Source organism: Natrix helvetica, assembly GCF_964273705.1.
Source record: "Natrix helvetica genome assembly, chromosome: 3".
Classification (NCBI taxonomy): Eukaryota; Metazoa; Chordata; class Lepidosauria; order Squamata; family Natricidae; genus Natrix; species Natrix helvetica.
In genome coordinates this window covers 178,233,576-178,246,397 of record NC_138549.1, presented here as the reverse complement: position 1 = coordinate 178,246,397, position 12,822 = coordinate 178,233,576, and the positions used below count along the sequence as shown (strand labels likewise).

At 59.8% G+C, this 12,822-nt stretch overlaps 1 protein-coding gene across 1 annotated transcript; it reads right to left on the bottom strand.

Moving 5' to 3' along the window:
• Positions 1 to 5,223: 5,223 nt before the first annotated feature.
• On the bottom strand, positions 5,224 to 12,547 carry CD40 (CD40 molecule). The gene is given in 11 exon segments (XM_081946566.1): positions 5,224 to 6,378; positions 6,546 to 6,571; positions 7,033 to 7,155; positions 7,355 to 7,413; positions 7,942 to 8,035; positions 8,346 to 8,492; positions 8,808 to 8,933; positions 9,249 to 9,336; positions 11,124 to 11,217; positions 11,219 to 11,368; positions 11,370 to 12,547. Coding segments are annotated over 11 exon segments (1,215 nt in total). The 5' UTR covers positions 11,555 to 12,547; the 3' UTR covers positions 5,224 to 6,255.
• Between the last annotated feature and the right edge of the window lie 275 nt (positions 12,548 to 12,822).

Genomic DNA, 12,822 nt, shown 5'->3' with positions numbered 1-12,822 from the left:
CTGCTTTGCAACGAGGAGAGGAGGAGCCGTTATTTACAACCGACCATTTAATAAGATGACACTGGAGAGGTCAGCTGAGGCCACTCGGTGCCCCAGGGGAGACTCCCCCAGGAGCTGCAGGTCGCACCTCATCTGCTCCAAGGCTGTCGGTTGCTTCAGCCTCTCCCCTCGGAAGCCCCCGGGTGGCCACGGAGAAACGCTCCGGGCAGGCGGCTGCACCACCCCTTCCGTGCCCAGGGAGGGAGGGGGAGACAGAGATGAATGACCCCAGGTTCACACCGGGGGTTGGCAGGAGAAAAGGCCTGATGAGGAAAGGCTGCGTCCTTCGTCCTTCGCTGAATCCTTGAGAAGCTGCGCTGGAAAATGCCAGTACCAGAGCACCCAAGTGCCCAGGAAGGGCCGCTCTCTTTCCCCTCTTCTCTCCTGCATGAACTCTTCCTTCTGCTGGTTGCAGATCACGACAAGGCTGACTCTGGGTGGATGATCATCAGGCTTGGCTACTGGTAAACCAACATGGCTAAAGGGCCAGGAAGAGGCAGGGTCTTCCAAGAAGCCCCCATCCAAGTCCCCACTCGGGGGGGGGGGAGGAGGAACCAGGTTTGAGTTTCTTTTCAGTAAAAACGCTTTTGGCCACAGAGCATGCTGGGAACCCCCCCCCCACCTCCCAACGGTGGTCCCTTTTGTGGCTCCGAGGTGCCCCCAAGGCTTCCTCCGGGAGGGGCGGCCCCACTTCTTCTAGCCAGACCCTTGGGAGGCGTTGTTGGATGGGGGGGGGGCATCTGCGTGGGCCTTCCATTTTCTCCTCGGGGGTGGGGAGGTCCCTGGGGTGGGGGTGCAAAGCTTGAGGAATAGCTTGAGCCTACCGCCATTGTGTAAGACGCCTCGCCCCTGGGGAGAGTGCCAGAGCTTCCCTCCCTGGAAGCAGCAGCCATCTCCCAGCTTCCCTCCACCTGCTGGGGCACACCTGAGACCCCGGTTGGAGGGGCAGGCGGTGCAGGGACCCTGGCCACAGCCAGGCCTGAAACTCCTCCCCCTTCGCTCCCCTGGGGAGGGAAGGGCCGCAGGGCCAGGTGATCCCAGCCAAGATGGAAGTAATTTCTCACGTTTGGCTAATAAGAGCCAGACAGAAGTAAGTGACTGCACAGTTCATTCACGGCAGAAAGATTTATCCAATCACTTTATCCCATAATTGGTATTCCGGGGAGCTCTGGAGCCGCTGCGCTGCCTTCCCCTCTATTTGTTTTCTCTCTGCCTTCCTCCTCCTCGAACGAGCAATTCTGTCCCTCAACATCCCGTTTAGAGGGAGCATTTGCCGGCTGAATAATTAGCCACATTCAGTCAGCCCCCCCACCCCAAAAAAACCCCGCAGCGGCTGACAGCCTAACAAGGGAGCTGTGGGAGGGGGCTCTGGCTGTGGGGGGCACCTCAGGTCTGGCAGTCGCACCCTCTCTGGCCTGCACTGGGGGGGGGATTCACAAAGGAGGACCCCACGAGTTGCCCTCCTGCCACCTGGTCCCTGGATGCAAAGGCAGCCCCTCCTCCCAGGAAGGCAGCAGCCAGGCCAAGGATGAGGTCCAATCCCCGGCCTGCCACCTGCAGCCAGCCCAGGCAATGGACCAAGGCTGCTGCCCTCCACTTCCCCTCCTCCTCCTCCTCCTCCAGACATTCAGCTGGGGAGGCTCTCCTTTAACCCAGGTCTCTGGAGGGGGAGGGCACCTCTGTCGAATTCCCTTCAGCATAAACCTGCACAGGGCTGCAGCCGGTGGGTTTCTCAAGGGGCAGAAAGAGCCTAGAGCGGGCCCTTTCCTTCACCCAGAGCTTTCTGGGCTAAGAGTTCAGGCCAGGTGCCCTTGGTTGGGGGAAGGAAGCGGAAAAAGGCTGCTCTTTCTGTTGGATGGCTGCCTTTCCTTCTTTTGGCGGTAGTGGACACCCATCCTTCCTTAGAAAGCAGCAGCAGGAGGTTATGGTAAAGGTTCTTCTCCCACGTGTGCGCTAGTTATTCCCAAAGGACTCATCTCCGTTTCAAAGCCGAGGAGCCAGCAAAGCTGTCAGAAAACATCTCCGTGGTCATGTGGCCAGCATGGCTGAACGCCAAAGGCAAATGGAACGCAGTTCCCTTCCCACCAAAGGTGGTTCCTATTTTTCTACTTGCATTTTTACAGTGCTTTCGAACTGCTAGGTTGGCAGAAGCTGGGACAAGGAACGGGAGCTCCCTCCGTTACGTGGCGCTAGGGAACCTCTGGAGCAAGGACCAAAAAGCCATTGGCTCTTTTTGCATTCCTGGGCTTCTTCTGGGGGCCCAAAGGACAGCATTCTGTCTTTTGGCATTTTGGGAAGGAAGGAAGGAAGGAAGAGTGATGGAGGAAGGGAGAGGTTACCTTGTCTTTCATACTGCCTGCAAACCAGCAACCTGCATCCTTCAGTTTGCCTATATACAGACACCTATTAACCTAGCCTTTATTTAACCAAGCCTAGAATTGTGTGCATAGATCTGCATGCAAGAATGCCAAATACAAGATTTGTTAGGTAGGCAGGCAGGCCGTTAGGAGGGCAAGCAGCCTTTGGATTAAACAAGGCAGTTATCAGTCCCAGAATTCACAGCCCCCAAAAGCTTCACTCTGGTAGAAGAAAAAGAACCCAGCACGCATTTCTGCAAAGGGGGGGGGGAATGGGGGCTCCAGCAGCCCTTCTGACGCCCTGCCTTTTGGGCATTGTTGAACATCTCCCCCCCCCCCCGCTCTGTCTGTCTGTTCTTGGCTTACAAGCTTTTCTTGCAGCTCCTGATTCGTCGCCCCCCCCCCCGCTTATCAAAGCCCCTTTCCAGTGACTGGATTTACATCAAACATGATGTTATTCACCAGCTCCTTCGCGTCATAAGCTACAGTTTGCTGAATAAGCTACATTTGCAGGGCTGCAATTTCAAATTCTTTGGCAAACTTAAGACGGCACATTACACAGCGGAGCCATCACCTTGCACACAAAAGTTCCCTCTAGTCATAGCTCTTGTTTCCCCAGGAGTCACGTGTGGCTGTGGAGTGTTGGGCCACAAGGAAGGCTGAGCACCAAGAACACATGCTGGAGAAATTGCCCCGGTGCCCTTTGGAAGGCTCAAATGCTCTGGCCATCCAATGGAAAGAGAGGACTCCTCCGAGAAGACCCCGATGCTGCTGCTGGGGAAGACGGAAGGCAGAAGGGGGTGGGGGAGGGCAGAGAAGGAGGAGATGGTTAGATAGGGAAATTGGGAGAAGGGGGGGGGCTGGTATGCTGTGGTCCATGAAATTGCAAAAAGTCGGGTGTGACTTAGCAACTGAATGACAACAAATTCCAAAATTGTTCCTAAACAGCCTGATTTGACCCAGGATTCAGCTGACTCGGAGGCAGGGACCCTCTAGAGCAGTGTTTCCCAACCTCGGCAAACTTGAAGAGGTCCGGACTTCAACTCCCAGAATTCCCCAGCCAGCAAATGCTGACTGGGGAATTCTGGGAGTTAAAGTCCGAACATCTTTAAAAGGCCAAGGTTGGGAGACACTGCTCTAGAGAACAGCCAGTCTGCCCAACTTGGTTGCTGTTACCCAGCTCCACCACCTGGCAGAATTTGGCCACTTACAGCTGGGCCATTCACCCCTAGAGAGGCAGGGAGGGGGGCGGAGGGGGAGAGCCAAGAGGGGCCACCCTACCTGGATTAAGCAGCCCTTCTGCAAGATGGGACCAGGGGAGCACGAATCCCAGGCAGCTGCAAGTACCCGAGAGAGGGGATGGTGCCCGATGCCCACTTGTAGGGCTCCGAGCCCTGGTCTGCAGAAGGAGGCCACTCAGACCTGGGCAGAACCTCCACCTCAAAGGTCTCCCGGAATCCCCCGCTGTGCCCGCTCCCTGGGCTGGCACCCTGCCCACCGGCCTTTCGCAGCAGAAGAGGAGGCTGGCACGTGGGCGGGGGAGCCCCTCAGAGACAGGGCTGCCGTGGCCCAAGAGGGATGCACGGAGGCCAGAGCAGGCGCAGGATGCACCCAGAGGGCGGCTCACAATTCAGCACCGAAGGCCACCAGCAACCGGGCCAGCGAGGAGGCAAGGCCATAAACGGGGGACAGCCATGAAGCCCCCACAGCCTGCACCCCCTCAACCAGGAGGGCGAAGCGGGTGGCGGCACCCTCAGCGGGCAGGGATGGGCAGGGTTAGGCAAGCCCCCTCCCCCCCGTAAGGCAGGATGCCCACACGAACCGAACCAGTGCCCGACGTCCCCGCCGTCCCTCCCGCTGGAGCCCGGCGAGGAGCAGGCGCACTCTTCGGCCGCTCGGGCCGTCTTGCGCGCGTTGCGGGCGCCCCCCGGTGGCCACAGAGAATCCACGACCCGAAGAAGACCGGCGCCCAACGACGGCGGGACCCCCACTTGCCCGGGATCCCCAGACAAGGCCACCTTGCAGGTTGGCCGCTGTCCTCGCGTAACCCGCCCCGACGGGCAGGAGGCGGCTCGCAACAGGCTACGCCGGGGGCGCGGGGGGCGGGAAGGGTTTGCGGGCTAGGCGGGCGTTCAATTGAAACCAGCTCCGCCAATGTGGCCTTTGGAGATATTAGCCGGCGGGGTGGGGGGGGGCTTAGTCCGCCATTGGCTGGCATAAGAAACGCCCCCAAACAGCAGGGCGGGTGGACACACACACACACACACACACACACACACACACAGACGTGTGTTCCATTTCCTCAAAATGAGCCTCTTGGCCGCTCCGTTTCTTGTAAATCAGGCTGGACTTTTTCTAGAGAAAGGCAGGGCCGAATCCTTAGGACTCCAAGGAAAGCCCCTTCTGGTGACTCAGTTGCCCCTCCTTCCCTCCCTGGGGCTGCCCTCCTGCCCAGATCCTGCCCGGTGGGTCAAGAAACCGAAGGAAAAAGACAAAACAACACATACAGAATTGTGTTTTTTTTTTCTTCCCCCCCCCTCCTTGCTCTTGTTCTGTATGTGTTGTTTTGTCTTTTTCAAAGAAAAAATAAAATAAAATTTATATATATATATATAAAAAAAAGAAACGGAAGGAAAGAGTGTGGTCTGGAAGCCCCCTCCCCGTAGTTGTGGGGCCTGTTGGTTGACACCCAGAGGGCTGCCCTGGACTCTGGCCGCTCGAGAGACAATGCCCATTGCCGGCTTCCTAGTCTCGGAGGCTGAGAAGCCACCCAGGGGCAAAGCACATTTGGGGGTTGCACGTCTCCCCCCCTCGTTACTCTGAATCACCCCAAGAACAGAACTGCTTTTCCAAAGGTCAGATTTATAGAAGTCCAACACGGAGCTGCTGTCCGAGAAACACACAGGTAAGCGTGCCCCGTCCCGGAAGCCTCCCAAAGGCTGCAACCTCAAACCCCAACCATGTCGGGAGGGCAGGTTTGGACAGGAGAGCTGCCTGCCACCAATGACCCCGCCCAGCAGGACCAGCCGCTGCTCCAGAGACCACAGAGGGCAACTCCCCTCCCCCCCCAACTGGGACTTGCCTTCCCGAGAACTCATCTGCTCCCTTGTCCCCCTTTTGCTTCCTGTTTCAGTGGAAGCCCTGCAGAGGCAACCCATCTGCAGATCTGGGCGAGGGAGGAGGGGGCTGGGGGCTTCCCTCCCCTGGCTGAGACCCACACTTGCCAGGTTTTTAGAAAAAGTGGAGGCGCCTGCTGGGATTGTTCTTCCCCTGAAGGGCAGAGAGGAGCCACCAGGAGGGGAAGCCAGCCTGGCAGAGCCCAGGCCTTGTCCAACAGCAGAGGCCTCCTCCCCAGCCCCTTCCCCTGAGCCCAGGTCAGCTGCCCCCCAACCCGGATCGCTTTGTGGGGCTGGGAAAGAGGAGAAAGCCACCCTGCAGCTCCCCATGAGGTAGCAGACCTTGGTGGAGTAGAGGAGGGGGTCTGTGGGGCCGCCCCACAGCCTTTCCCTACATCTGGGAGGCCACAGCATACCAGTCTTTTGGGACAGCTGCAATCCCGGGTCGGCTGGGGTGCCTGCTAGTCTCTGCGGGTGGCAGTCATTCTGATGGGGAGAAAGACCTCTGGGCTCCCAGGAGGGGCAGCCCGGCCCCCTGGCTGCACTGCTTCCACCCGGGGCCTCTGCAGGAAGAGAGCTTGGCACAACTGGCGGCAGGATCCAGGTGCCCTTGGAGGAAAGCTTTTGCCCTGCCAGCCTTCCCTTCGGGGAGTCTGTCAAGGCTGCTGGGCATGGGGTGCAGAGAGGCAGGTGGGCACATGGCTCGGCTGTGCAGCTGGCCTGGCATCCCCATGGCTTCCTGGTCAGACCTGCTCCTGCTGGGCGAGATGGCAGTCCTTCTCTTGCATGCCCGCCTGCTCCCCCAGCAGGGTCTCTTGGGTGGGGAAGGCAGGGCAGTCCTCTTCGTTCTCGGTGGGCTCCAGGGGCTGCAAGAGAACCGGGGCATTGGAGGCTCTGCTGGCATCCTGCACCCCCCTCCCATCATCCACAGCAGAGCCGTACTCGGAACTGCAGCCCCAGGTGCTGTTCTTGGCCCCGGGGTCTGGCCCCGGTCCCCCCTCCACCCAGGAGGGCCACAAAAAGGAGCACCTACCAGATCCTGGTGCCGCTTCCGAGGACCTAGGCAGGAGGAAAGAACACATCAACTGCGGGACTATGCAGAGGCGGCCTGCTCCACCCATTGGGCCACTGGGCCCATCAGGGAAAGGAGCTGGAGGGCTGCGACCCGTTCCCCTAGACCCAGCACTGGAGCTCTGCTCTCGAGCAACGTTGGAAGAGGCCACTGCATGTGGCGGAGTCTTTCCCCCAACCTCCCCAGCACGGACAGAGTTGGGGTTCAGGCTGAGAAGCCAAGGGCATCGGAATCTGAAGAAGCCTCCCCCCACCCTCCTGCTCCCCCCCCCGGGGACCCCCGTCTTCCTGCTCCCCCCCCCATGAGAGGCCTGGGGGGGGGGTCTGAGCACAGGACAGGTACTCCAAGGAATACCGACTGAGGCAGGTTAGAACCGCCCCCTCCCCAGGAAAGACTGCGAATGGAGAACCCCGAGGGCTCTCCCAGAGGCAAGCCCCCCCCCACTCACAGTTGCCATATCGATGCCACAAGAAAAGGAGCGCCCCCAGCAGGAAGGCAGCAATGGGGAGCAGCAGCAGCAGCAGCAACAGGTGGCTTTTCCTGGCCTCAAGGGGCTTCAAGGGGGAGGCCTCTGCGGGAAGAAGAAGCAGAAGGAGGAGAGGAAGAAGGGCCGCCTGCTGCAGCCCCCAATATGGGTTTCCCTGCTCGGCCTCTGGGCCAAGCCCCCACCCCCCCACGAACAGCAGGGCACTTAGGGGGCAGGTTGACAGCTGGGCTTCTATGCACACACGCACCCTTCCTTCCCCATTGCTTGAGAGGCCTCTGCTTACCACAAATGACGTCCGTGGCCTTAGTGCCCTTGGCCTTCTGGACCTGCCCCTCCTGGCACCTGCGAAGGCAGAGCGGCCTGAGGTGCAAATACTCCCCCACCCCCACGGGCCCCATCGCAGAGCGTCCGCTGCTGGGGAGCAGAGCCAGGCCTCCCCCAGGGGTTCCCGCTGAGGCGGAAGAGCAGCGGAGCACAACCGCACACTCTGCCAGGTCAGAGGGCGGGAGTGGGTGCGTAGGTGGCCGGTCACCCAGGCAGGCTCCCCGGGAGCCGACCCAGCAGAGCATCCTGCAATGGGCTCTGACCAGGTGGCAGAGGGCAAACGGGACCCTGGGCCTCCTGCAGCCCCTGCGTGTGGGGGAGGGCGCAAGGCCCCTGGGATGGGACTGTGGCTCCCTCAGGCACAGGAGGGGCGTGGCTTTGCCTCGGAAGGATGGCGCCGGGCACCATTTTATCGCCTGCCAGAGTGACAATCCTGGGCTCTTGGCCCGCAGGGAGGAATGCTGTGGCCTTCTGCCCTGCCTGCGCTTCCCTTGGGCCATTCAAGGGGCCGGGGGCCATCCTGCGACGCTCCCCCGCCTGGCATACCTGCTCCAGGGCTGGCACCGAGCTGTGGAGGACGAGACATTGGAGAAATGGCCCAAAGAGCAGGGGGCACACAGAGTGTCATTTACGTGGTTGCCTGGAAATACGCAAGACAGAGTCGCCATCAAGCTGGCAGCATGCGCCACCCTGCTTCCGATCCTGCACCAGCCCCATCCACCACCACCCCTTACCCGGGTGCATGCCAGGCTTCCTAAGAACAGGAGGATCTCCCGCCTGGAGGAAAGCTTCCAGGCCCTCTCCCCACCCACCCCCGCAGCAGAAGAGAGGGTGGAGGTGGGGCCTCCCCCAGCCCTATCCTGGGGTATCTTTTAGGGAGAGGCCAGAATCTCCTTGGGCAGCCAGATGGGGCAGCCCTCCACCGGAGGCCCTGGGGCTGCTGCCCTCACCTTCCCGTTGGACCCCTTCCCTTGCGCCACAGGAGGTGTGGGGCTGGCAGGTCTCGCACTCATGGCTGGAGCAGTGGGTACCCTCCCGGCAACGGCAGAGGGCGTCTTGCTCTTTGCTCCCGTTCCGATGGACAACCAGGCCAGCTTCTGAAAGGGGAGAGGGTCCCAACAGGTTTCTGTAGCTGAGGGTTGACACGAGGGGTCCTTGGCACTTTCTGGGCTTGGCTGTTATCATCTCGCAGATGTTTCGTGACCCAACTAGGGAAGATCATCAGTGAGGTTGCTTTCACTGAGGATGTTACCTAGTTGGGCCATGAGACATCTGCATGAAAACAGCCAAGCTCAGAGGCCGCAAGGACCCCATAAAGGGAGAGGGGTACGTGGAGGGAGGGAGGGAGGGAGGGGGGCTTTGCTGGGCAAGGTGGCTCCAGTGGAGCAAAGGGGGCCCCCAGCTGCACTCACTCAGGCGGCAGAGGCGGTGCGGGGTGCAGTGAGGCTCCCTGGTCCAGCTGGCCTGGAAGTGACCCTCCTCACACGGGCTGCAGGTGGTATCGGACCCCCCCGAACAGGCAACTGCCACCTTGTGGCCTGCAAGACGGGGAGGAAACAGGCCGAGGCTGGAATGGGGGAGCACTGGGGGGGGGGTGCTCTGAAGGAAGCTCTCTGTGGGGAAGGGGAGCCCTCAGACAGGCAGCGCTGGAGACCTCCAAGGGGCCCGTCTCCACACCAGCAGCGGAGGGGCAGAGAAGCACCGGGGGACCAAGGTGCTGCTGGGAAGAGGGCTTCTGCCCCCTCCCCCCCCCACCAAGGAAGAGCAGAAGGGGGCTGAGGAACCGCCTGAAGGAGGGTGAGGGGCAGGGCGAATAAAATGCTTGGGGAAGAGAGTGCTGCCCCACACCCTACCTGGTCGGCATCGGCTGCAGCACCTGCTGTTCGACAGGTACTGAGTGCTGTTGCAGCTGGGCTCCTGCGCGAAGACCAGGCCCTGCAACTGGAAACACCGCAGGCGATTAGGGGCCACACAGGCATCTCCCCTCCTCCCCCCCACTTCCTTCTCTCAGACTGCGAGGACTGAGAAGGCAGGTTCCCTGGCGAGCAGCCTGGGCAGGATATGTGCTGATCGGGTCTCCCCACTTGGCAGAGAAACCAAGATGCCCAGCCCCACCACCCACATCTGGCAGGCTCAGCTTTCAGGGCCCAGTTCGCTCCTCCCAAAGCCACCGGCAAGGGCCGGGCAGGAACAGCTTTAGCAACAGCTGGGCTGCCAATGGAAGAGCGCCTCCCACAGCCACCTCCCGGGAAAGTCCTGCTTCTTTCTTCCCTTGGCCTCACTGGACAGAACTGGGCCCCCTTGCCCAGGCCCAGAAGCCAGCCTAGGCAGAGGGGATTTCTTTCTGTTTAAGTTCTTTCATTTTTATTTTCATATAAGTAACCACAAGTATACCATTGCATATTAACAGAGACTGTTTTGTATTATCCAATATTATATCAATTCCTCTTACATCAACCCACAAGTATTATCATTGGCTCTTCCGCTTTCCATACACCGTATTTTGCTCTCCCCCCCCTCTTCTCCTCCCCCCTCCTCTTTTCTTCCCCCAGAGGGGGATTCTGGGTGCCAAGCAGCCAACTTCAAACATGGGGAACTGTTTGTGGCATCAAGGCTGTACCCCCAAGGGAGGCAGGGGGGGGGGCAACACCTTTGTCTTAACTTCATGTCAGGCCCCCAAATCAGGAAAGGCAGGTGGAGTCTGTTCTAAGCAGTTTCCTTTATGCTTCCTTACCCACAGACATCATCTTGACAAACTAAAGCCAACTATTTGCACATTATATAGAGAATAGGCTGAGAATCTCTAGGGAGGAGCCAACTTCAATGCCTCTTTGCCCTCTGGAATGCAGCGCCCCCCCCTTGGGAATCCAGACTACATTCCACACCACCTTTTTCTGCCCTGGCACAATGCTAATGAACTGTTATGGAACCAACTGGTGACATGTGTCCCAAATTGAAACATGAAGGAAACTGAATGTAGCCACCAGGTGCTTCACAGACCCATTAAGAGCAACCAGGGAGTGCAGAGAAGAGGGTGGAATAAGGGGGAGGATGTGACCCTCCCCCCCCTCACTGATTTTTTTGTGCAGAAGGGCTTGGCCCTAAGGTTGGGCAGCGCGCGCGCGCACACACACACACACACACACACACACAGAGGAAGGACACAATTCCGCCAGCCCAAAAGACGGCGGAGGAGACTTTCCGCCCGCCCTTTGCCCTCCCCCAGGGGACTCCCCCTCCCCCCGTGCCCGCCAGTCCGAGAGGGCTACTGGCACTCAGAAGATCGGCCAGACCGCCAGGAGCCGCTCTGCTCTAGCTCTGCCCCAAGGACGAAAACGGCTGGGGGACTTTGGGCCGGTAACGCTCTCAGCCCAGCCCACCTGGCAGGGTCCTGGGGGGGAGGGCGAAGGAGCGTTGGTGAAGTTTCCTCGCCGAGACTTCTTGAGAGAAAGGAAGAAAGGCGGGATCTCAAGGTATAGTAAAAGGAAGACTATAAAAGAGGCTGCCGGAGAGATCTGGACTCCGGGGGGGGGGGGGGGAGCCAGGCAGATCGGGCTCGGCTGGGCTCCAGCTCCCGCGGAGAAGCCGGGGGCCCAAAGGGGAACTCGGGAGGAGAGGCGGCTAGGTGTCGCCCCAGAGTGCGCTGGCATTTCTGGGCGGCGCCCAGCCGGAGCTCGCGGGGGTTCCCGGGGCCGGTGGCCGTCCGGCCGGGCGAAAACGAAGCTCACCGTAAGCAGAACCGCCGCGCTCAGCCCCGCCGACCACCTTCGCCCCTCCATCGCCGCCGCCGCCTCGGCCCACCGCCTCCACCCCACCTCTTTATAGGCGGCGGGGCTCTCGCCGGCCCATCGGGCGGAGCGCCCAACTTCCAGGGGTGGCGCCGCAGTCTGCCCGACCCCCGGACCCGCCCGCCCGCCTGCCGGGAATCCCCCGCAGAGGGAAGTCCCGTGCTCGGTCAGGGGCGACAAGTAACACCACCCCCACTTCGTCTGTCCTTTTCCGCTGAGATTGTCCTAACTCGTGGGGTTGTTGTGGGGGAGGGGACGCCCAATAAGAGGGGGAGCTCCCGCGGCCATAGCAGCAATAGCGTCTGGGGGTCGCTCGCCTTCCCGCCCCCGACTGGAGGTCGCCGTGCGAAAGGGCAGCGCTCCGAGGGCATCAAGCAGAAGGGCCAGGGGCCGGAGGGGCGACGGCCCCGCCAAGAGCCGCTGCTGCTGGTTTCCGGAGCGAGCGAGGGGCGGATTGGACCTCAGCCGGCCTGGACCTCATCGAGAGTCCTCCAGACCTTCCGAGCGGAGAGATTCGTGGCGACGGCTTGTCGGGCCGACCGGAGAGCTGAAAAGAACAGGGAAGACCCCCCCCCTGCAGCAGAGCCTAAACATCCGGGGAGGGGGGCTTGGATGGAGGTGTCCGTTTTGGGGCTCTCCTTGGCCACCCCAGCCTGCCACCTGCTGCAGTCGAGGGGATGCCCCTGCCCTGGGAGAATGCCTGGAGCATCCTGGGGACCCCCGTGCTGCCTCAGCTGCTTTCAGAGGTTCCCCCCAATGGGATGGGGGTGGCAGCTTGCCCATCGGGCTTTCTCCCGGATTTGGGGCCCTTTGGAGTGAAGAAACATCAAAAGCAGCAGCTCAGAGCCCAAGGAAAGTCCTGCCGAGGCCAGTTGGTCAGCTGAAGGGGCCACAGTCGTAATTGAGGATTGGAGGGAGCCCCGTGACTTCATTTTATGGGGAGGGTCTCCACCCCCTCTTGTCATGGTTCAGCCACAACCCATCTGTGAAAGGGACAGTGAAATTCAGCACCCCAAATTTTATTCCTGCTTCTGAGGATGAAATCCAGCACCCAAGAGGTGAAGTGAAGGAAGCAGAGGAAAAGGCGCCCCCCCCCCCAGGCCTGGGGTTTTCCATCTGGCAAGATAGAGAGGAATGTCCCCCCAACCCAGTGCTTCTCAAATAGTGGGGCGGGCCCCCAGGGGGGGCGCAAGGCTCCGTAAAGGGGGGCTCAGCTCAAATTATTTTATATATTTTTGTTTTGCAGGTTAAAGTTTTTTTTTAATATTGTGTTCCTTTAAATCCTGTGCTCCTTTAAATCTTTTCTGCTACAGTTAATAAAGCTATTCTTTGTTGTAAATTGATCCACATTTCTTTCTTTTTTTATTCTCTTATACGTTAATAAGGATACAGTGTTATGCAGAGATGTACTTATAACAATTTTATAGACAAATGATACTATTTACAGTTGCGCGGGGGGCGTGAAATGTTTTCTTCTTCCTGACAGAAAATAATTGAGAAGCACTGCCCCAACCCCAACTCAAAACCCCACTCGGGGTCACTTCCCCATTCCGTGTTATGCTTGGCTGGAGGCCTGCTGGGAAAAGGCGTGTTGGGGCGTGGGTGGCCCAATGGCCTGGGAAAGCCCCTCCCCATCCCC